General features: G+C 41.2%; 1 protein-coding gene across 1 annotated transcript in view; it reads right to left on the reverse strand.

Moving 5' to 3' along the window:
- The window catches only part of LOC141140001 (uncharacterized), a 407741-nt gene that overhangs the window by 312515 nt on the left and 69617 nt on the right, over window positions 1-25609 (reverse strand). The window contains exon 2 of the mRNA XM_073626689.1: window positions 22881-22993. Coding sequence (XP_073482790.1) covers window positions 22881-22971 — 91 coding nt within the window. The 5' untranslated portion in view covers window positions 22972-22993. The remainder of the gene's footprint in view (window positions 1-22880; window positions 22994-25609) is intronic.

The following is a 25609-nucleotide window of genomic DNA, read 5'->3' on the forward strand; positions in this document are numbered from 1 at the left end:
CATCACTCAGTTAACAAAGCAGCATTTTCCTTTCCAATGGACCCCTGAAGCTTAAACAGCTTTTGAACAGTTAAAAACTTTATTCACGTCAGCTCCTCTCTTGAAACATCCTGATCCATCCTTAGCCTACGTTTTGGAGGTGGATGCCTCAGAGAGTGCACTGGGGGCTATTTTGTCTCAACGCCAAGGTCCCAAATCTTTGCTCCATCGCGTGACCTTTTTCTCTAAGAAATTAAATCCTTCCAAAAGGAACTATGATGTTGGAGACCGAGAATTGCTGGCTATCAAGGCTGTGCTTGAAAAATGGCGCTACCTCCTGGAAGGAGCAGCTCACCCCATCCTCATCTTCACGGACCATAAAAATCTTGAATACTTGAGGACGGCTAGACGACTAAGATCCCGGCAGGCAAGGTGGGCACTTTTCTTTTCTCGTTTTATGTTTCCTATAACTTATCGTCCTGGCTCAAAGAACGGTAAACCGGATGCCTTGTCCCGCATGTTCAGTGACCCAGTGGTATCCTCAGAACCTGATACTATTCTACCAGCCAAAAATTTTTTGCTTCTTCAGGCGGATTTGATGTCTCAGATAAAAGCAGATGTGGTAAACCAACCACCTTCCAAAGATCTGGCTCTTCAATTGAGGGATGGTCTGTACTTTAATAAGAAGCAAATCTTTATCCCTGAGCAATTCAGAGTTGATGTGCAGAGGCGATGTCATGATCACCCCTTAGCGGGTCACTTTGGGAGTCGTAAGACGGCCGATCTGATCTCCTGTACATTCTGGTGGCCAGACTTGATGCAAGACTGCAAAATATATGTTAACTCTTGTGTGACATGCCTTCGGAATAAGACGGACAGAGCCAGAACTTGGAGTCTACTTGAGCCACTCCCTGTAACTGAGAAATCATGGAGCATGATCTCCATGGATTTCATCGTGGAGCTCCCCCCATCCGAAGACTTCACCACCGTGTTTGTTGTGGTGGATCGCCTGACCAAGATGGCCCATTTTGTACCCCTACAAGGAACTCCTTCGGCCACAGAGACCGCCTCAGCTTTTATCAAGGCGATTGCAAGGTTACATGGTGTCCCTGATAGCATCATCTCTGATCTTGGGGTGCAGTTTATGTCTATATTTTGGAGGGCATTATGCCAAGCACTGAACATTGAACTCCGCCTCTCCACAGCCTACCATCCACAAACTAATGAACAGACTGAAAGAACCAATCAAACCCTCGAGCAGTACTTACAGTGCTTTTCCTCTTTTGCAAAGGATGACTGGCTATCACTTCTCCCACTGGCAGAATTTTCTACAATAATTCCATCCACTCTGCAACCAAGCAATCACCCTTTTTTGCCAATTATGGGTACCACCCCTCTTTCTTACCTGAGCTGGCCATTGAATCATTTGTACCTGCTGTACAAGACAGATTAAACTTCCCCAGTACTAATAACCAACTACTGCAAGATACAATCTCCAAGACTCAGGCAAGCAATAAAAAGTTCTTCGACAAGAAGAAGAGAGGTAATCTGACCTTAAACCTGGAGACAAGGTCTGGCTTTCCACAACAAACTTGAAACTGAGCTGTCCTTCAAGAAAACTTGGCCCCAAATTTTTGGGACCCTTCCCAGTCGAAAGGAAAATGAATGCAGTAGCATTCAAGTTGGTGTTACCCAAGCATCTAAAGATCCACCCTGTATTCCATGTCTCTTTGTTGAAACCAGCTGTACCAAATCCATTTCCAGATCAGGTTTCTGAAATTCCTCCTCCGCTGCTCATCAAGGGGAATTAGGAATTTGAGGTGGAAGCCGTGTTGGACTGTAGAAAAAGGCATAACCAAACACAGTTCCTCATTAAATGGAAAGGCTATGGGTCGGAAGAGAATTCCTGGGAACCAGCTTCAGATGTGTATGCTCCCAAACTAGTGCATTTTTTCAACGCCACCCAGAGAAAAGAAACTTGAAGGGCATCCGGAGGCTGCCCTTAAGGGGGGGCAATGTAAGAGAACTGTCAGAACGCGCCCGGCGCGCACACGTGTGCATGCGCGTATTCAAGGGCATCGGCAGATTTCCTCGCGCACCAATGCACATGCCCGTGCGCGACGCACTGCGTGCACGTGCAGGAGCGCACCTCTGGCCACAATTGGCGCCAGACAGCCTATTTAAGAGTTGCTCTGACTTCTGAAAAGTGCTGATTGACCTTCAGCTGTGTCCTGAGATTCTGAACCCTGTTTGTCTGACTTGATTTCCTGTTGCTGTACCCTGGCTTTCCTGACACTGCTTCTGGACTCTGATTACTCTGATTACCGGTTCCCGATCCTGGCTTCCAGTTTGACCCTGCTCCTGTTTATGCCTTGGTACCTCGCTACCTGCCCATTGCTGAACCCGGCTTTCCTGATGACCTCGCTCCTGTCTCCTGCTTGGCTCCACGCTGTTTCCGAGTACCTGTGCTGGCCGTCCATCTTCTCAGCTTTCCTGGTTCCAGTTCTTCACCAGAAACCCTGCCTGCACTTCCAAGTCTGCAACACCTCCTGCAAGTTCTGCACGCAGCATTCACAGGCAGTCGTGTTCCTCCTGATCCTTGCCACTATCTGTTCCACCTCCAGTGGGGCTTGGGTTGGAGATACAAGAGAGGCTGACCTTGTCATTTCAGACTCCTACCAGGTACGTGACAGTTATGAACCCTCCAAACATCCACAAGATGCAGATAGTAGAATGCACATTTCAAAGCCCTTAATTTGGGGAATGAGATACACGACCGTGAGGTGGATTAGTCCAAAAGTGACAGTGACGGACAGAATCCTCAAATACTGCAAAGTGGATGGCACTTGATTGGCATTTGGTAGGTAAATGTTAGCTAACGTAAATGTAGTACCCCATAGCAAGAATTTCACAAAAGCATACCTTCCTTGAGGGTCAGAGAGATGATCAAGCAATTCTATGGGGAGTGTTTTATGGAAAGCAATAGATACTCCCTTCGCTTTCTGGGTTGGGTTAGTACTATGGAACCATCTGCTGAAATATCTGTTTGAACAGGAAGGGGTGGAAGCAGAGTGAAAATGGGTCTCTTGTAGATGGAGCACATTAATTTGGCATGTGGTGTATTTGATAGAGTATTTGTCCTCTTTTAGAGGCAACATTGAAGCCATTTACATTGTATGAGCAAAATTGTAGCCAGGGGTGAGAGATTACTGTGTGGGCCATGGTGGCATGACAAGAAGAAAAGAGAGTATGAAAAATAAGGAAGGAAGGGGAGTGGAGTAGAAGGAGGGAGGGGGGTCAAGGGAAAGTTGGGGAGGGAGGGGATATAAGAAAGGAGAGAAGTGGGAAAGAGGCTGGTCAGAGAGCACACCAGGGAAAGTTGTCTCAAAAATTACTAAAGAATCTGTAATAGCGAGACACTCCGTAAAATATCACGTGGTAGGTACAAACCGTGCCAATCCTATTTAGGGAGAGGGGTAGAGGTTAGAATAGCTGAGTTGTGATCTCAACAATAGCAGGCATATATAACGTATATGTAGCACACCCATTGAACGTGACATCTATTGCTTGAAACCTTAGTAACTAAAGAGCACAGCGTATACCTTAGTCACATTATGAAGAAACGCTGTGAGTGCCCATTTGTAGTCATCTATCACCACTTGTAACACTGGGTTACAATAAACATTGTGAAAGTAACTGAAAAAAAAATCAGTGAAGAGCAGGACATGAGCATGCTGGGGGTCAAAATAAAGGCACGAGTATTCCTATGTGGTCATGTGTAGGTTGAATATATCAGTTACTATAACAGTGTTATCTGCTATCTTTATTATAGTATAGCTCATACATCAGTATAAACGCACATAGTTTACTTTTGATTAAGTCTACTAGTCTCATACTACAGGGATAGTTTAGCCCAGCACTGAGGAGAGACTTGTAAGCCCCCGGACAAGCCAAAGGACCGGAGTCGGGAGACACCAAGTCTGTCCGCAGGTCCACTGGCCCATAGACAATAGGAACAACCCCATGAAAATAGGTAGCTCCATTTGGGCCCAGACTGTGCCCCTCTCAAAAGAATCATAGGTCTTAAAGACCCAAATGGTAGGGGAAGGCTCTAAGTTTAACGAAACACACAGAGCATTCATGTCGTTGTCATTATATCAATTGCAGGGAGGGTGAAAGCCAGGTGCCAAATGGGTCCCCTATAAATTAATAAACAGCAGCAACTTTGCTAACTTCCCTTCCAGGCACAACCATACCAGCAAAGGGCAATGAAAGAATCCCTGAGCCAAGCAAAACATTGATTAAATGTAATAGTGAGCATGAGCCAATAGGAGGGAAATATAGCTAACGCAAACCTGGCCGAAGTCCAGGGCAAGAACTATAATCTCCTTGTATAGCAGAAGACAGGGAGAGAAGAACGATTTCAGATCTCACTTGAATAAATCCAGGTCAGTCTTCCGGTGACATGGGTCGCCATACTCTAGGACCGGAAGATACCGATCTAGATCTTGGGTGTCTACGGTGTTGTGGGGGAGGGCCCAGGCCCAGCAGCCTCTGGCAGTTGCCTGGAGAGTCCAATCAGCTTGGGATGTTGCTAGGGTCTTGGTCCAGGAAGTGGAAGAAGGCAGGAAGTTGGTCCGGATCTGACAGGACAAATTTGTTGTTATCATCCTGGGTTACTTTGATACTGAAGGGGGGCCCCAAGTGTAGGTATCATTGACATGGCGAATGAAATCCAGCAGTGGGTGGACCACTCACCGTATGTACAATGTGTTTCAGGAAAGATCTGGATATAGATGTATTGAGGATCCGTCAAAGTCTAGTGGGCCCAAGCACCAGGCCTTGTGTAAGATCTCTTCCTTCAGGGTATAATAGTGAACCCGGCAAAGGACATCTTGAGGACTGTCTCTTCGATCAACCCCCATGCCCCCCACTCTATGCGCTCTTTCCAGTTCAAGATGGGATGCAACTTCCCTGCCCAGGGCCTGATTGAGGATAGAAATGACAGTGGGTTTGAGATCTGTACCTGAGGTTGCCTCCGGGACACCTTGCAGCCTAATGTTGTCTCTGCGGCTCTTCTTGGGTGGTTGCCAGGGCAGACACAGCAGTCTCCAATGCCAAGACCTGCTGTTTGAGGGCATTCTTTTCAAAATGGAGAGAAGTTTCCATCTTGGAGTTGGGCTGGCCGCCAGCTTGTCTTTCCCCTTACAGGAGTCCTGCAAGGTTGTACGGAGTACGGTAGTAAGTTGGGTGTGACTAGCTGGGAACACAGCCTGCAGTTGTTGGAAGAGCACAGGGCTCATCAGCACATGTCCCCCCATAAATGAAATAGTAAAGCATCTAGAACGACCTGTGCCGCAGGTTGAGAGGTACACTTGCTGCAATCTGACAGGTTAGGGAGCTCCAGTGCCCAGAAATGTGGTTGGCCAGGCACAGGGGAGTCAAGGAAACCAAGAGTAATTGCTGGGGTGTAGCAAGATGGCTGCCACTCCCAGAGCTGGAGCCATGGTCTTGCTTTCCTTCAGGCGGCTGTAGAAGCATAGCAGTGCTGCTTTGTGATCTGCAGGCAGCGGTTTGGCAGTCTGGGCAGCTCCAGTGACTGGGTAAGGAATGAGCTGTGGCCAGGGGTGAGTGCTAGAACTCAACTAGGGTGTTTTTAACCTCAGTACCAAACAATTGAATGAGGAAGAAAAAGTAATTCTGGACAAGGGTCTTAAGTTTGGCCATGCTAAGAAATTGGACAAATCGAATACCTTTATTGATATACATAAATATATTAGAAAGATTACTATCCAACATTATTTCATCTCTAATCCTTCTAGGAACCATCTAAGAATGGTCTCGTCCAGAACTGGTTACTCTGGTCTATCTAATCCCCCTCTTTAATCCGCCAGGCCCAACAGCCCCTGCTATCAATGTTTTTAAAGATCTGGTCCTTAAGGATCTAGAAAAATTGCTTAAAAAAGCCTATGGTCACTCTAAGGTTAATGCAGGTTTAGAGTCTCTATGTGAAAGGAAGGACCTTGTTATCTGCCCTGCTGATAAGGGGAGCGGAATAGTGGTTTTAAATTAAACCGACTATTAAATTGAAATGTTTAGGTTTTTAAGTAACCACGAAACATACAGAGAACTACCAAAGAACCCCACTTTTTCATTTAAGAGGGATCTTTTGAAACTTATCGATTAAGGTTAGAAAGGACATATTTTGGATAAAAAAGAAAAGGCTTACTTAGTGTCATTAGCTCCCAGAATCCCTGTAATGTACTACTTACCAAAGGTACAAAAGGACCCGTTGCACCCCCCTTGGCGCCCAATCGTAAGCGGCATAGATTCCATCACTTCCCACATTGGACGCTACATAGATTTCTATTTACAGCCCCTAGTCAGACAAACCCCCTCTTTTCTTAAAAATACAAAAGTTACAATTAAGCTATTGGAGAGTATTAACATCCAAGGAGACTACATGTTAGATACAGCTGACATTGCTTCTCTATACACTTACATTCCTCACCATCTAGGTATTGAGGCTGTGCAATATTTCCTATCTCTGGATAATTCACTACCTCAGCGTAACTTCATTATGGATTTACTGGAATTTTCCACCAAACACAACTATTTTTGGTTTGATGGCCTTTTTTATTTACAACAAAATTAAGTGGCAATGGGAGCCAAATTTGCCCATAGCTTGGCCAACCTTTTTATGGGCAAATGGGAGGAGGATGTCATCTATGCCCAGACCAGACCTAATCTGATGCTCTGGGCCAGATACATAGATGATATCCTCCTCCTCTGGGACGGTAGTTTAGAATCTCTAAATCACTATTTTGTTCACTTGAATATGAATGACAGAGGGATTTCATTATCACATGAAAAAATACACTTCCTCAATATGGATATTGAAATTATTAACCGGCAGTTGAAGTTTAAAAATACTTCAAACCTACAGACCATAATGGTTTTATTCCGGTGGATAGCTGCCATCACAAAGCATGGCTACGGTCAGTTCCCCACAGCCAATTTTTACATCTGCGGCGGAACTGTACGGATATCCCTGACTTTGAACAAGAATCTCATGTTATGAGACAGAGATTTCTAAACAAGGGATATGACCATAGAGAGGTAGATTCAGAATTCCAAAATACTCTGGAAGTGGATAGGGTCCTTTTTGGTCGATAAGCCCTGTCAAAATAAAGAAGACACGTTCAAATGGTTCTTGTTCCCTTCGTTTTCAATTCAACACAAACAAATCAAACATATTTTTAACAAACATTGGGATATCTTGAAAAACAATCGAATTTTGGGTCCATTATTACCCGATAGGGCAAGATTATCTATAGGGGCGCTCCTTCATTGAAAAGTAAAATCGCCCCTAACATAATTAATTCTCCTGTCAGAACCTAATTTTTTCATAATTTGATTGGCTATTAACTTTGTAAAAAAAATAGAAGGGGAGTCTCACGCCTGGAAACATTTTGGATATATGAACTAAGATCCCACTCCCTGTTCGGCATTAACGTGGAGTGGGCTATTAACACCTTTATCAATAAGGCTTAGTTCGTACAGACGCTGAGCCTTTTATCCAATTTTTGGAATCTGAGAGACCCAGTGATTTCTAAAATAGATTTTTTCACTTTTATGTTAGTATTTAATTTTCTTTCATTATCTTTGACAGATTGGTTCTTCTTGTGTAGTCTGTCATGGGAACGATACATCATAATTACCATCTAGCTATACTGTATTGGACCTCCACATGTAGTTGGTTGTGGTGTCTGTACAGTTCAAGTACTATTTAGTTATACTATTTTACCAGTGGTTGTACTTTTTTGTAACTTTTTCATCTTAAGTTTTATATAAATAAATGATTTTAATGATGTGATTTGGAGATATTTCGTGTATTTATGTATTGACACATTTATGTATTTTAATTTTCATGTGAAATGCATTTATGTGACCCGCTTCAAATGACGGCCGTGATATAAGATATATAGTTTTGGTAGCCTATGCATACTTGCCAGTCTGCCTCTGCATTGTATAATTTTTGCAAATTAGTTTGGAGCTAATTATAATTTATGATTTTCAATGATTTGGGTTATGAATCTCGCTTTTTCCTTCATTCTAATTATGGGAAGATACTGCGCATGCACTCCTGATCTTGAAGTGAGGCTTGAAGCGCCATTTCTGGTGCCATTACAATTATTTTATAGCTTGAAAACTAGGTATGACATGCAAGTTTCCACGTCTCATTCAGGAGGTGCGACGTAGATGTAGAGGGTGTGCACGCACGCCTTCTAATTAGATCGAGGCTTGATGCACACGCATATGCGCCATCTTGATGTGCACCAGGATATTAAGATTTAAAAATTTCCACATGCCATGTCAAAGGTTGTTTATTTGATTTGGGTCATATTTTCTATTTAAACGCAATGACTAAGACAGACTTACACCCCAGATGATGTCTAAGTAGATGAAACGCGTCGGAACAAGTCTTGTCCAAGCCATTGCATCTTCCATGCTGTTTGCTGTGAGATAACATGATAAGTACTTTTGTATCAGCTAAATGTAAGTGTTCTAACTTTTAATAAATCCCCAAATTATACGGTATTACACTATGTGGAAGCGTTCTGTTTCTCCTTTTTTTTTTTGCTGGATGAAAATTCACTTGAGTTTTATTGAGAAGAAATATTTTTGTTTATGTGTGGAGCTGGAGGTCCCTCAAAGTCGCCCCAAAGAGTGGTGGAGCTTGTGGTGGAGCTGTGGCTTCCTTAGAGTTGCCATAAGGAGTGTCCTGCGGAGAGTGGTTGAGGAAACATCCCTCCATTGGTATATAGTTACCCCTGCCATTTGACCCATTAGGCATATGCTAATTGGGTCCCTAAGCTCTGGTAAGCTTCCTTGATTCCTATAGGTGGTGGATACCCCTCACGGTAGTGACCCTTTTGCCGATTTTTGAGATAGTTAACCATTTCCATTGGACCATTATCCTTTAGAACTCTTCTTGTCACACTATCTTGGACTTTCTTTACAGCCTTACGCATTTCTGTACATTGTTAAGCAATTTTGCCACATTGTGAACTTTTGAAATGTTAACCATATGTTTTGATTTCATTCATTGCACTAGTCACTGTGTTTTATGTCACGTTATGCATATATGTGTGAGTCATTTATGACATTTACAATGGGACATTTGTGGGTACTGATTAGTTGAGGTCCCCATATACCCTGTTGATTCATATATATTCAGGGACATTATGAGTATACAATGTTTATTGCACTTTAGTAGTACTAGGCACTTTCCATGCCTTAATATGGTTCATAGTTTTTGACAATTGATTTAACATTGGTCACACCCATAATAGGATCTATGAGGGTGCCTCTTTGATAGGGTCCCCATATATCTTAATTTCACTTTAGTATAGCTGCACACTATTTATTTGTTGAATAACATTGTCTAATGCAAAATAATATGATCATTGGTGCACTTCAATATGCCCGGGTTGCTACCTCAACCAAACAAAGCCAAATTAGCCCAAGCCATAAATTGCCCATAAGAACTACTCCTGGGCAAAGCTAAAGCATCTCTGACCAAATGCTTCCGCATGTTCTATGAGTCAGGTAAAGTGGTAATGTGGCAAACTTTTAGCAAACACTGTGCATAGACAGCAGTGTAACACCAACATCCCACAAATTGACTTTTGTAATAGGAATCACACTTAATTCCCTCAGAAAATCTCCCAAGCCTATAGGAACTACTATAAGTTCCTTTTTAGTTTACCTGAAGCCTATCCAAGATGCTTGAAACCCCACAGACTAGAATGTATCTGTTCCTACATTGTCTCTTCTGATCTTCCTAAACCAACACAGGACAGGAGGGACATGCATTCTTGGAAGCTTCTATGATGGTCAAGGATTTTTCATGGGCAACAGCTAACATTAAATTGGAAGTGTGTGGGCTTAATGGCCCTTCACCTATCATACTATAATAGAAACTCCAGAGACACTTAGTAAAATACTTTCAGGCTGCATTTTATCCACAGATGCAGAAAAGGCATTTGACACCAATGACATTCTATTTAACCCTTTCTCCATTTGAAATGGTACCTTGCAAGAATATTCACTGCTATTCATCCTGGTGCTTCAACCCCTTCTATACAAGATCAGAACCAATCTGGATGTTGGAGGCATAACCCAAAATGACAAAACCTATGAATTCAGGGCCTCTGTGGGTAATCTTTGGCCTACATATGGATCAGAAATTGCCCTCGTGAAACACAACTTTTTAAATGGGCCCAAAATACCATAGGTACATAGCCACCTAGGTACTTAGGTACCTAAGTACTTTTGTACAAAGTGATCTAGACAAGGCCTACACTTTAAATTTCTGTCTAATTCAGAAATAAATTTGATTCATATTGGAAAGGTAAATCTTTCTCACCTACCGGTTTTGAGAGATGTAACACCTGAGATGTACTCAGGCACTGGCTACATGCACCTGAGGCACAGTCCCTCTTTCCCAAATGCATTTTGGCAAAGAAAACAGCAAGCTTTTGTCATTCTATCCTTCACTTGCCCAAAAAAGAAGGTTGGCTTGGACTACTCAATACCTCACTATGTTATAAAGCTGTCAACTTGGGCAGAGTGCTCGACTGGTGTAAACACCAAACCTCAACAGTGGGTGGAAATAAAATAAACCTTTACCACTACCCCACTTCATACCTTCTGTGGCACATACACAACTCTTTGACCTTCGACTCTTTGACCTGTGTAGTGCACTTTGAGACAAAGTGCACTACACAGGACCCAAGCACACATATTCTTTCCACAATACACAAAGTTCTTACTACCCAGGTTTGTGGCACAACATCTTCCTTTTCTACAGAAATGGGAAAGAGTTTTACAGCTGTCTTTCTTTGTTTTGCAGGAACAAATGGACAAACTATATATATTTTTTTACACATAAATTGTCAATAAGTAACAGCTATCAAGAAGCAGGGTGTCACGAATGTCACGTCTACCTCAATGCAGTTGGTCAGACACTATAGCTAGCTACTGTGCACTTCACCTATAGCAGCCCCTTTCCCTTAAGATAAGCAGGCCTACCGGTACTTGGTTGCCCCCAGGACTTACACACAATGTTATAGTGCCTGGCCACCATACCAGGGGAGACGTGAACAGAGCACACAACAGACTACTTGCAGTTTAGCAGACAGATAGCCTGGTTCTAAGACAGTCCAGGTAATAGGGCAGTCTGAGTTCAGGGAATAGTCCAAAATCCGATCCAATGACAGTCTAGGTGAAGGCAGACTGAGTTCAGGGAATAGTCCAATTTCCGATCCGGGTCATACACAGGGAAATCCAACAGCAAAACAAGACAGACAATTGAGAGGCTTCATCAGGAACAATGCAGGTAACTGTCTCTATCACAAGCAAGGGATAGAGTGTTCGGTTTGCTTAAATCAGGTGACTGATCAGATCAATCACCTTCCAGGTGAACACAGACAGGGGTACTGGTCATACAAGAGTTATACATTGACAACTGGTCAGCGGTCTTAATGCAATTCTGAATGCAGGTCTTGGACCAGGACCCAATCTCTTCTGCAGCCCAGTCTATGTGCGGGTTGTGAAGTTTAAGCCAGGGATACACCAAGATAAGGGGATAAGCAGGAGAAGAGATCAGGTAGAAGCTGATTGTCTCCCTGTGAAATTCCCCAATGGTCAGGGTAATAGGTACCATACACAAGGTCAACAGACCCATGGACAAGGGGTAATTATCAACGGCTAAGACTGAGAAGGGTCTGTGTACCTTAGTGAACGGAATCTGTAGACTATGTGCTAGGTCCCTATCAATGAAATTGCTAGCAGCACCAGAATCAATGAAAGCGGAGAGGTGGTGAGAAAACTTGACATAACTCAGTTGTGCAGGAACAAATAAGCCATCTCTGAGGGAAACAGACACAGTATGGTCTATGGAAGCAGACCCCACCACCACTAGACTCTTGGAGTTTCTCGGCTTATTAGGACAGCTAGCGACAAAGTGGCCAAGGTTGCCACGATATAAGCAGAGACCCTGAGATCTCCTTCTAGCCTTTTCCCCAGAGGATAAATGGGTAGCGCCAATTTGCATGGGCTTATCCTTCTGAAGAGGCTGAGAGGGCTCAGGAAAATAACAAAAGGTGGGCAGCATACTAGGGGGCAAAGAAACAAACCTCTCTGTACGCCTTTCCCATAAACGCCTGTCTATACGGATGGCTACTTCATTCAATGACTTCGGTTCAGGGTAGTGAACTAAGAAGTCCTTGATGGAATCAGATAAGCCTAACCTGAATTGGCTTTTAATGCCGCATACACACGAGCGGACTTTCCGGCAGAAAAGGTCCGACGGAACTAATCCGTCGGACATTCCGATCGTGTGGGGGTTCGTCGGACCTTTTCTGTCAAAAAATCTGATGGACCTTAGAAATAGAACATGCTTCAAATCTTTCCGACGAACTCGATTCCTATAAAAAAAAACGCTTGTCTGTATTCTAGTCCGATGGACCAAAAACGACGCAAGGGTGGCTATTGGCTACTAGCTATTGAACTTCCTTTTCTAGTCCGGTCATATGTCATCACTTTAGAAACAAACGGACTTTGGTGGGACCGTCCGTTTCGTCGGAACTCCGTTGGAACTCCGTTGAAAAGTCCTTAGGGGTTCACTCCGCTCGTGTGTACGCTGCATTAGAGTGGGGTCATTCCACCCTTAGTCAGGAGCCCAGCAGTGGAAATCAGAACAGTATTGCTCAGCAGTGCGTTTACCCTGACGTAATGACTTAAGATTAGCTTCTGTGGGCACAATCAGGATCATCATAGAGTAAACCCAGGGCCTTGAAAAATTCTTCAACTGACCCTCTGGCTGGGTCATCTGCGGAGAGACTAAAAGACCAAGACTGGGGATCCCCCTGCAACTATGTAATAATCAGGGTGACCCGCTGTACTTCAGAACCAGAGGAGAGTGGCTTGAGCTTAAAGTATAGCTTAAAGGATTCTCGTAGCTTCTTATGAACCAATTCCTTAATACATCCAGGCGCATCAAAACAGAAGGTGTTCAAAGTTTTAAAATTAATTTTCTTTCTACAACAGCCATAACCTGTGCAGAAAAGTCTGTCTCCTGCCAGCAGCTGCTCTCTGTGGTGAAGCAGTAGTGTCATTGCAGAGTTCTGACCCTTTACTGAGTCAGCTCTTTGACTCTGTAATCAGGCTGAATTTCCAGGAAGCATAGCTTTTAGCTTTTTTTGATGCATGCAGGCCTCCTAACCTTGACAAGGCACCTTACCATGAGGAGACATACCTACCTACAACTCCACAACTCTGAGGTGTTTACTGTGCAGCTTCCCGATTGCAGTACAGCCCCTGTTCTGTAATCTTCGCATTCCTGGTACCCACATGTGAGCAGCCTTAATTTACTTTCATTTTAATATTTTTTTTATCAAAATCAGGACAAGGGATGGAAGGACAAGGACAAGGGATGGTACTTACATAATTTAAGTAATGCCCTCTGTGCTGGCACTGGCTGTCCTAGTTGGAATCTAAAGTCGTCACCTCCCTCCCTTACCCCCCATAGTTGTAATCTTTCCATGCCACAGGGGTAAAATACATGTGCTGGAACTGTCATGAGCACTTATCAACAGTGCCAAGTATGCCAGTCCCTTTCTTCCCCCCCTCCTCAACTCATAGAAACTGTGCTAAAGCTTCCATAAATGAAAAGCGTGGGGGCTACAGTACAGCTTCTATGAATGGAGGAAGGAGGCGGAATGGGTGGCCATAGTTGGCACACTTGACTAGTGCCTGTGATGGGTCCAGCACTCATATTAACCCCTGCAGCACCTGAAGATTATGACTGCAGGGAGGAGAGGCAGAGGACTTCAAATTTCAACAAGGACAGCCAGCACAATTGACATTTCTCTTAAAATGTATACAGTATATAATTCCTTGTGCTGATTTTTTTAACATTTAACATTTTACTTAAATGTAGGCTTTAACCTGCCTGGCTGTAGAGGGACTTTTCACTGCAATACATGGAGTCTGAAGTGAGCCTGTGGGATGACCCATCTGCATCTTAATTTATTATGAAAGTTCAGAAAGGAAGGACATAGAAAAAACAAGTGCACTTGTGCTTTGAATTTGTTTAAAAAGACACACTGTGTAGTAGAATGCCTTCTTAAAAACTAGAAACAGGAATTTGTACATAGCCCCCTATATTATTATTATCTCCTTGGAGCATACTTGGTGAAGACAAGCCCAGTGCCAGGTGGGTGCTGAAAAGCCCCCCACACCCCACCTTCAAAGGACTAACATGATGCTGAACAGCATGCAGCCTAGTTCATGGTCTTCTTTGTATGGGGATGCCACTCTGCCTACTTGATGTGTAAGACTAGTAACCATTAGAGTGGAAAACTTTCAGTTTTATTTAAAAAAATGTTACCAGTGGTAAAAATACTGACAGATCAATCAATTTAAGCCCACATGGACTTTTGGGGTGACATGTTACCATTCGTGCTCTTTTTCTATCTAGGAGGCATGGTACACTACCATTTATAATTGTCAATTTAATGTTTTTTTAGTTAATTGTAAAGGATTATAAATATTGGTTTACAAAAAGCTGTGTAAATGACAAATACCCAAAAGCTCATTCAATAGCATAGTAGTCATTTTTCAATATTTAGTTAGTTCTTTTGTTGTGTTGTTCCTATAAATAATATTGCAAACATGTCCTGTTAAAGTTAGGACACTTGTGTAAACATGCTAGTATGGTAGAAACCCTAACTAATAATACTAGTTGTTTTGAGTCCCCCAGTAACAGTCCAATCTGACCCTTTTATTGGGCACTTCTAGCACTAAAAAATTAATAAATTCTTGTGCTATCAAAAGAAGGTTACTAAACAATACTGCTACTTTATTGATGATATATTTGAGCCTACAGCTAACTTGGAGTGTTTTTTAAGCAAAATTTGAAACATTTTAATTTCAGTCTTTGAAAACAGTGGTGCCACATGCAAAGTATCTAAAATTTAGCATATTATCAACCTCTAGTTTAGATGGACTCTGCTCGGCTTCTCTAAGTTTTATAATATTATTTTATACTGGGACACACTGAAATATCATAAATACTGTATAACTCTATGTATAACTCTATGTTCCATATTGATTTTCTATGGTAATTCAGTGGAAGCTTTCGTTTATCCAGCATACTGTATACTTATTTAACAATATAAATCCCTAGAAGTGCAACAAAGAGTTGAGATGGAAAAAGTAATCTGAAACATCAAAAGCCATTGCCAACACATTGAGCCAAACAAAAGAAATGCCCTTAAATAAAATCTTCAAAAAACAGAAGGTATCCAATTCACAAGGAAAACAAGAATATCACCTCTTTTCACATTGAAGCAACATCTGTAAATGCTATCTTCTGAATTATACTAAAGTAATTGTTTAGACTCTTGGGTTTATGTCGGTAATCTGATCCCTTAACTATGTTACTGAGGTCATATATCAGTGGATAAAATAAATTAATCTTAACAACATATTTGGTTTATGAGAATTTGCTCTGATGGAACTGCAAATTCCAGCATACCTTGCAAGGTTCAGCTCTAACAGGACAACAGTGCAAAAACGAACAACCCTTATATAATTTCTTATGATGTCATGACACCATTAAAGACACATATGACATCAATATTGTAATACACTCCCTCGAGCAAGTGTCTATGGAATGTTCTATTCATTTTACAAAGTTCATTTTAGATTGCATAAATTGCATAGATTACATAAATCCTTCAGCTGAAACCATATACAAGTTCACTTGGGCAAAGAAAGCTCTCAGGGACTGCCTAAGTATGTCCAATACATCAATATATGTGCTACCAATGATGATAATCCTGGAACCAGCTCAACGTTGTAAAACCAAAAAGTTCTTTATTGATAAAACAGTGCATTAAAAAAAGTACATTATAGGAGCTATGGAGCTCTTGAAACCAATACACCATCAGCAATAGCCAAACAGGTGCTGCAACATGTAATGGATTGTTCCACAGTGTTTGTGCAATGGTAATAATGATAACACAAAGTTATCCCAACTTGTATGTTTACATATCCGAGCAACCCACTTGTGCTGGCAGTGGTGGTGGTGTGTGGCAGGCCAAGGAGTGGAAAATGTGGCTTAACAAGAGTTGCATACCCGGGATACTGGCCAGGATGTATGGCCATGACCAGGTCTTGGATACGGCATGACACAAGCCTCAGCTTGCACTTCCCAGCTGTTTGTTCTGGGTAGCAGGTCTGTCCTTCCATCCCTCTTGTGAGGTCACATCCGTCATAGCATTTTCAGCTTGCACGACTCCGGCATCTACCCTGTGTAGATATCCTTGTAGTGGATACATGGGTCATGCCTCACCATACATCCTGGCCTCTATCCTGGGTAGCCCATGTTAAGTCACATTTTCCACTCCTTGGCTTGCAGCACACCACCACAGCAGCCAGCACAAGTGGGTCGCTCTGATATGTAAGCATGCAAGTCGGGATAATGATGATGTCATCATTATTAGCATTGCACAGATATTGTGGAACAATCCTCTACAGCACCTGCGTGACTATTGCCGATTGTGTGTTGGTTTCAAGAGCCCCAGATCTTCTATGATGGACTCTTTTTCATGCACTGTTTTATCAATAAATAACTTTTAGGTTTACAACATTGAGTTGGTTCCTGGATTATCATAATTTGTGGCACATACACTGTATTGTCAAAAGTTTTGGGATGCCTGCTTTACACACACATGAACTTTAATCTTAGTCCATAGGGTTCAATATTGAGTTGACCCACCCTTTGCAGCTATAACAGCTTCAAATCTTTTGGGAAGGCTGTCCACAAAGTTTAGGGGTGTTTCTATGACAATGTTTGAACATTCTTCCAGAAGCGCATTTGTGAGGTTTAACAAGGGGGCCCCCAGATCCCGGCCCCTCCCTATGTGAATGAGTATGGGGTACATAGTACCCCTACCCATTCACCAAAAATTGACAAAAGTAATAAAAACACAGAGACAGTTTTTGAAAATTCCTAAAAATAAAACATAAAAAAACAGTGTCCCCCGATGTAAATCCATCGTCAATCACGATGCCCACCACCGAAAAAAAAAAAAACACTCCGCTGTCAACTAAGGCAAACCGCCAAATGCCTGGCTTGCTGTTTGACAGTTCTTATATAGGTAAGGGGGGCAGTGCCACCAGGTGACGTCGCCAGGTGGCTCTGCCCCTTACCTATATAAAAGCTGTCAAACAGCAAGCCAGGCATTCCACAGTTTACCTTGACAGCGGACAGATTTTTTTTACTTTTATTGGTCCAGTGGTGGCGGGGGCATCATGATTGATGACGAATCTACATCAAGGGACATTGTTTTTTTTTTATTATTATTTTTTATTAAAGGAATTGTCAAAACTGTCTCTGTTCTTATTACTTTTTGACACATTTTTGGTGAATGGGTAAGGGTACTATGTACCCCATACTCATTCACATGGGGGGTCGGGATCTGGGAGCCCCCTTGTTAAACCTCACAAATGAGCTAATGGAAGATAATCCCCCTGCCCACAGACCCCCACAACCACACCCCAGGGTTGTGGGGATGAGGCCCTTGTCCCCATCAACATGGGGACAAGGTGCTTTGGGGGGGCAGAGACCTGCTGCCCCAAAGCACCCACCCCCCATGTTGAGGGAATGTGGTCTGGTATGATTCAGGAGGAGGGAGGTACACGCTCATCCCCCCTTTGCTAGCCTTCCAGGCTGCATGCTCGGATAAGGGTCTGGTATGGATTTTTGAGAGAACCCACACCATTTTTTTTTATTTGCCAGCAAAGTTTTTTTTTTATTATGCAGTCAGTGGGGAAGCCCATTGACAGCTGATGACTCATCAATTGTTAAGGATGCCGCGGCAGGCTTTCTGGCCCACTCCTTAACAACCAGCTATTCACTGCACCCTGGTTGGCTAAAACTTTCCCCAATCAGGGTTCAGAATGCACTGTGCAGCGCACAGTGCATTGCAGGGCAAATTTGGTTGTTTTCCAAACGGCAAACGGTTCTGGCTGAACTTTTGCTCGGCCTGATCCATTCGTCCAACTCTAATTACTGGACTGTACTACTACATGGCCTAGCGTCAGACATTTTCAAGGTTTAAGATAACTTCAGTTATATACTTATATGGTTACACACATGAACACAGACTTGAAAAAGAAACCAAAAACAAACATTACATTCTTAGAACATGTAATGCCGCATACACACGACCGGGCTTTCCGTCAGAGTAGACTCTGACGATCTTTCCGCCGGAGTTCCGACGGAGTTGCGCTGAAACGGACTTGCCTGCACACGATCACACCAAAGTCCATTCGTTTAGAACGTGATGACGTACGACCGGACTAGAAAAAGGAAGTTCAATAGCCAGTATCCAATAGCTGCCCTTGCGTCATTTTTGGTCCATCGGACTAGCATACAGACGAACGGTTTTCCCGGCAGGAAAAATTTGAAACGTGTTCTATTTCTAGGTCCATCAGAATTTTAGAAAGAAAAAGTCTGATGAAGCCCACACACGATCGGAATGTCAGACGGAATGATTCCATCGGACCTTTTCTGACGGAAGGTCCGGTCGTGTGTACGCTGCATGACCCATTGATGATCGGAATTAAGGCATTTTTTACGCGTGATCCAATTTCTTTTACTGGGAAAAAAGTTTCTTAGATCCTTAAATCCTTGAAATGGCATTAGTCACTCTCTAGATTTGTGCTTTTAAGTACACATCCAACCTTTTTGTGAAACAATACAATACGTTTTTTCACATTTCCAAAGCATTTAAAGGATAGGGCCTTTTCTATACACAAATTTAAATGTCTTTCCAGTTGCAAGGGGTGCCCTTCTGTCTTTTAGGATAACCTTAAAGTGAACAGTTTTACACTGTGTTTTCTATATGGTCACCCTTCAATGCTTTCTCTCCCAGTTCACAGTTTACCAAATGGTCAACAAACTCCTCTGTGGAGTGGATCTGTTGTTGTTCTTAATACTATTAGTAGTAATATAATATATAGTATGTAGCTAGCAGAAAATTACAAGTTTGTAATGTTTCTATGTTTGCATCAAGGCCTATAATTAGGGATGGGCTGAACACCCGCACCAGAACACCGTGAACAGGCAAAAAGTTCTAGCGAACATGCAAATTGTCAAAAAAGATGAATGGACATCACGGGACACTTTTTTTCTTTTTTAATAAAGGATATGTCAAAAACTGTCTGTTGTGGTTTTTACTTTTTGACACTTTTTTTGGTGAATGGGTAGGGATACAAAGTACCCGATACCCATTCACATAGGAGGGGGCCAGGATCTTAGGGGCCCCTTATTAAAGGGGGCTTCCAGATTCCGATAAGCCCCCTGCCCGCGGACTCTGACAGCCAATGACCAGGGTTGTCGGGAAGAAGCTCTTTTCCCCATCAACATGGGGAGATAGTATTTTTGGGGATCCCAAAGCCTCCTTTCTATGTTGAGGGCATGTGGCTTCCAGATTCCGATAAGCCCCTCCTGCAGACCCCAACAACCACCAGCCAGTGTTGTCGTGAAGAGGCTCTTCTCCCCATCAACATGAGGACAAGGGGCTTTCGGGGGCACCCCAAAGCACCCTTCCCATGTTGAGGGCAAGTGGCCTGGTATGGTTCAGGAGGGGGGGGCGCTCGATCATCCCCCACTTTCCTGGCCTGCCCGGCTACTTCCTCGCATAAGGGTCTGATATGGATTTTGGGGGGGTCACGCCAACTTTAAAAAACATTTTGGTATGGAGGTCCCCTTAAAATCTACGCCAGACCCAAAGGGCCTGGTATGGATTTTGGGGGGGACCCACACCATTTTCTTTCTTAATTCTGTCATAGGGTTCTCCCTAACCACTTCAATACACTGTATTATATACTCTGCACTGCACTATATACCCTGCACTGTATTATATATATACTACACTGACTGCACTATATATTCTCCACTGTAGTATATATACTACACTGACTGCACTATATACTCTGTAATGTATTATATATACTACACTGATGGCACTACATACTCTCCACTGTATTTTATAGTGACATCAGTGTTGTATATCACTATAGTATATCCACTATAAACTCTGAAATGTATTATATATACTGTACGGACTGCACTATATACTCTGAACTGTATTATGTATACAATACGGACTGCACTATACACTCTGAACTGTATTACCCTGTTTCCCCGAAAATAAGACCTAGCGTGATTGTCGGTGATGGCTGCAATATAAGCCCTACCCACCCAAATAAGCCCTAGTTAAAGTCCTTGTAGGTCTTATTTTCAGGGTAGGGCTTATTTTCGGGGAAACAGGGTAGGGCTTATTTGGGGGGTAGGGCTTATATTGCAGCCATCACTGACAATCATGCTAGGTCTTATTTTCGGGGAAACAGGGTATACATATATACACTATATGCACTATATACTCTGAACTGTATTATATATACTTGTATTACTCTCTCTCAAGCACTATATACTCTTCACTGTATTATATATACTACACTGACTGCACTATATACTCTGAACTCTATTATATATACTATACTGACTGCACAATATACACTGAACTGTATTATATATATATACTATAGGGACTGCACTATATACTCTGAATTGTATTATATATACAATACGGACTGCGCTATACACTCTGAACTGTATTATATATACTGTATGGACTGCACTGTATACTCTGAACTGTATTATATATACTATACGGACTTTACTATATACTCTGAACTGTATTATATATACTATACAGACTGCACTATATACTCTGAACTATATTATATATACAAAATAAAGAAGGGAATTTGAGACTTTGAATGGGGTTATTGACTGGTAGGGGTTGAATTGAATTGAATTGAATGTAAACATGTTTAATTGACAGAAATTATGTACTACTGCATTGTATTTTATTACTCATGTCATTTAAACATGTTTACATACAACTCAACCCCTACCAGTCAATAACCTCATTTAAAGTCCCAAATGCCCTTCTTTGTTTACCTGAACCAGGGATGGAGGCACATATTTTATATTTTTTATTTTATGTGCTTCATTTAAAGTCCCAAAACCCCCCTTTTCTATATGTATTATATATACTATAGAGACTTTACTATGTACTCTGCATTGTATTATATATACTATGCGGACTGCACAATATACTTTGAACTGTATTATATATGCTATACAGATTGCACTTTATAGTCTGAACTGTATTATATATACTATATTGACTGCACAATATACACTGAACTGTATTATATATACTATACGGACTGCACTATGTACTCTGCACTTTATTTTATATACTATACGGACTACACTATATACTCTGAACTGTATTATATATACTATATGGACTGCACTATATACTTTGAACTGTATTATATATACACCATACAGACTACACTATATACACAATACAGACTGCACTATATACTCTGAACTCTATTATATATACTATACTGACTGCACAATATACACTGAACTGTATTATATATATACTATAGGGACTGCACTATATACTCTCCATTGTATTATATATACCACACTGACTGCACTATATACTCTGAACTGTATTATATATACGATACAGACTTCACTATACACTCTGCACTGTATTATATATACTGTACAGACTGCACTATATACTCTCCACTGTATTTTATATACTATATGGGCTGCACTATATACTCCCAACTGTATTATATATACTACTCTGACTGCACTATATACTCTGAACTGTAATATATATACTATACGGACTGCACTATATACTCTGCACTGTATTTTATATCCTATATGGACTGCACTATATACCCTGAACTGTATTATATATACTATATGGACTGTACAATATACTCTGAACTGTATTATATATACTATACGGACTGCACTATATACTCTGAACTGTATTATATATATTGTATGGACTGTACTATATACTCTGAACTGTATTATATATATTGTATGGACTGTACTATATACTCTGAACTGTATTATATATATATACTACACTAACTGCACTATATACTCTTAACTGTGTAATATATACTATACTAACTGCACTATATACTCTGAACTGCATTATATATACAGTATAATACACTGACTGACTGCACACTACACTAACTACCTGCCTAATCTTGATTCATTCACTATATACGGCCGCCGTGTAAGCAGCAGCCTTATATAGTGTGGAACGTGGACTTAGCCCCTGAGCCATGATTGGCCAAAGGCACCCTGTCTTTGGCCAATCATGGCTCTCACAGCACATTGCACAGTGATTGGCCAATCAACAGCTGTCAAGGCACTGCGATCTCTCAGTGCATTATGGGCTGCTCGGCGGTGGGCGAACTTGATGCGAGCGCACCATATGTTCGTTTGTTCTACGAACAAATGAACACATAATGTTCGAGCCAAACCTACATTCAACTGGGATATCGGGACCTTCCCGACCTACGATAGCTGGCCTTTTATTGGAAATTCACTCATCATTCTGATGTTTTACTACTGGTTTTTCATGTTGGTATTTTCAGAAAAGACTGGAACTGGAGACCCTCTCAGACTTCTGTAAACTCAACTTTAACAAATAGGCATAATAGGTTAGAAAACAATCAAAATGAGCAAAACATTACATTCAGTGCAGTTTGAGTCACCAGTAAACTCTGCCCTATCCTCCCCTTTTCCCAATAACAAAACTGTTATAACCAGATATAAGCAATATGGATCAAAGAACTTGAAGTACAGAGACAAATTATTGTTTATATTGTATAATATCCAGTGTTTTTCTTACTTGATCGTATTTCACCATCTTCTGCTGAAGAGACATGATATTGAAGTAGAAGCATCGCAATAGTGTAAATTTTGTAAGTTATCCATGCCATCTATGAAGCTGAAAATGTAAATCTGAAGAAATAAAAATAATATAATTCAGTATTGTACACTAAACATATGAAGATATAAGTACTATAAGTCTTTAAGTAAGACAAGTGTTTAGGTAAAATTGATAAAAAGAGGGACGCATTCTGTACTAGTTGGAAGGAATGTGCAAAATTGGAAATTTTCACTTTGCCAAAATCTTGCCAAAAAATATGGTCACTAGCCACTAGTCAAATTTAGCAATTGAGATGTTAACTATAATTAATAAATACAACTATGATACTTTCATGATATTTTTTACTGTTGCCGTTATTGGAAAAATGTTTACAAATCTGCAACAAAAGATAGATATGAAACTGCCATTGTTCAACTCCTACTGAAAATGCTAGTTTACTGGATGCTTATGCTAAATTGCCGCTCTACTTTGGAACAAGCATGTAGATCAGTCAAACAACTTTTCTAGAAAAAGACATTGACAACCTTCATATTCTCTCATAGCAGATTTACTTCAAAGTTATAGTTTCTAGCCAAGAAATACTTGAACCACAGTTCATGGACTTTATGGGCACAACCCAACCACTTTAAAGTTAGAAAATGAATGTAAATCATTGGACTTCAATGGCCATCTACTAAGCCCAACTATTGTTTACAGCTAATCTCTGGAATGCAGAAGCTGTCCATACCACTGCTTACAGAACTCCAAATAAGAGATTTCCATTTTTCTTGGAAATGTTCTTCTATTATTAAAGACCACATAATTCATTTTACATTTAGCGAGATGGCATTTATTTTTTCTATACAATTGCATTTTTTCCATATTATAAAAAGAGAAATCTTGCAGACGTAATCATGCCTGATTTAGTGTTGGTTTTGGACATTCAATAAATTTAATTCAAGGAAAAGAAACAAAACTTTGCACAGCATTTTACAGCCAAACTGTGTCAGATCAAAGTTATGTTCAATGTCTGAAGTCATAAATCCTGGTATTATTACAAGAAATCTTCAGATGTTCAAGCTATAAAACAGCATTATGCAGATAAAATGTAGAAAACTGTTAAACTGGAGCTTTGTGAACAATACTGTGCATTTCAGTAGTTTTTTTTTTACTTACATCTACCATGTTTTTATAGCCAGCAATAACAATAGACATGCGCCTTTATACAAAAAAAAAAAGAATACTACAAGTACATAAGTGGCATTTTGTTGGCATAAATATTTTATGGCGCGTTCACTAAAATGTAATACTAGCCTTTCATTTTTGTTACAGATATATGCTAGATGTTCCCTCATTGAAATAAGGAAGGGCATGTTTGTAGAAATGCAATGCGATTGCATTGGAAACATGTCTTCTTTCATTGTAAATGGAAAAAAGTATAACTGTGCACTAGGCCCAATAAATAAATAAAAATGTTGGAACAGAGGCAAGGGGCACATGTTTCCATTGACAAAAATACAAGGTGAAAAGTTAGGCATAGCTGTAATTTAGCAACATGGTCATTTTGACTTCTAGAACTTGTTGAATCCTGCGATTGCCAAACTTAGCAGTGAACCTTTTTGATGTCTATGGGGGTTGAATTTTGATATTAAATTATGGCTATTTTCAAGGCTAATTGACAACTTATACTCAAAAAAGCACAAGGAGAGCTAAATCAAAAATATATTATAGCAGGGAGAGGGTCTTTTAACTTATATTTCAAGGGAGACTTGGCAAAAAACACCAATCTTTTAAATTACATGTTTGGAAAATGCATTTAAGCTGTATATGGTGTTATGGAATAGTAAACACTGCTGTGCTGTTTCACATAACTCAGGAATATTCCAATGTTGTAGGCATTGAAAGAGGACTCTCCATGAAAATAAAAGCTAATCCCACAAGGTTAAATCGCTTGCAAAGCTGTTTTAAAAATAAAGCTGTTGCTGAAAAAAGATAAAATACACACTTCAACCCTGGCTTCCAATGCTTCTGGGAAGCGCTTGTGACATCACCGTGCTTCCCCACTGCCTCCTGTCTATTGAAGGGCATTTTTTCATGGGATTTCAAATGCCCAGCTACTCCAGAAGGCAGATCTGAGGCACCAGAACATCATCTGTACCTTACAGAAGCATTGGAAGCCAGAGCCCAGGTATGGTGACAACAGTGAAATACAGTATGGGCAATGTGCATCAGCACAGCAGCATTTAGCTTCCTTTGGCGAGAACATGTGACAGGTTGATTTAAAGGCAGGAACAATTAGGAAAGATGTGGCTTGTTATCCCTGTAGTAAATGTGAACAGGGAAAAGCTGTAAAGAGGCAACACAACATCAGCAGCCCTACCTTCCCTCCAACCTTACTGCTACCCACCTTATCATTTTCAGAAGCACTCCTATGCTTTTATGCTTTCCCTATCACAGCGAAAGCACATTGTTGATATAGCTTCTGGAAACCCACTTTTTTATAGTGAGGGGACTGGCTTATTCAAATGCCCTCTTTTTGGCCATTCTAAGCCAGCTGGCCTAAGCTCAAAGGACAGGCAGTGCATTATGTTTAATATGGCGAATTTTCACATTACTTTGCCAGTTTTGTGAACCACACATCATGCCTGTAGTCTGTAGACTCTATTCTGGATTCTAAGAGGACCAACTCTCACCAAATATGTCTTCAA

Source organism: Aquarana catesbeiana, linkage group LG04 (assembly GCF_042186555.1).
Source record: "Aquarana catesbeiana isolate 2022-GZ linkage group LG04, ASM4218655v1, whole genome shotgun sequence".
Classification (NCBI taxonomy): domain Eukaryota; kingdom Metazoa; phylum Chordata; class Amphibia; order Anura; family Ranidae; genus Aquarana; species Aquarana catesbeiana.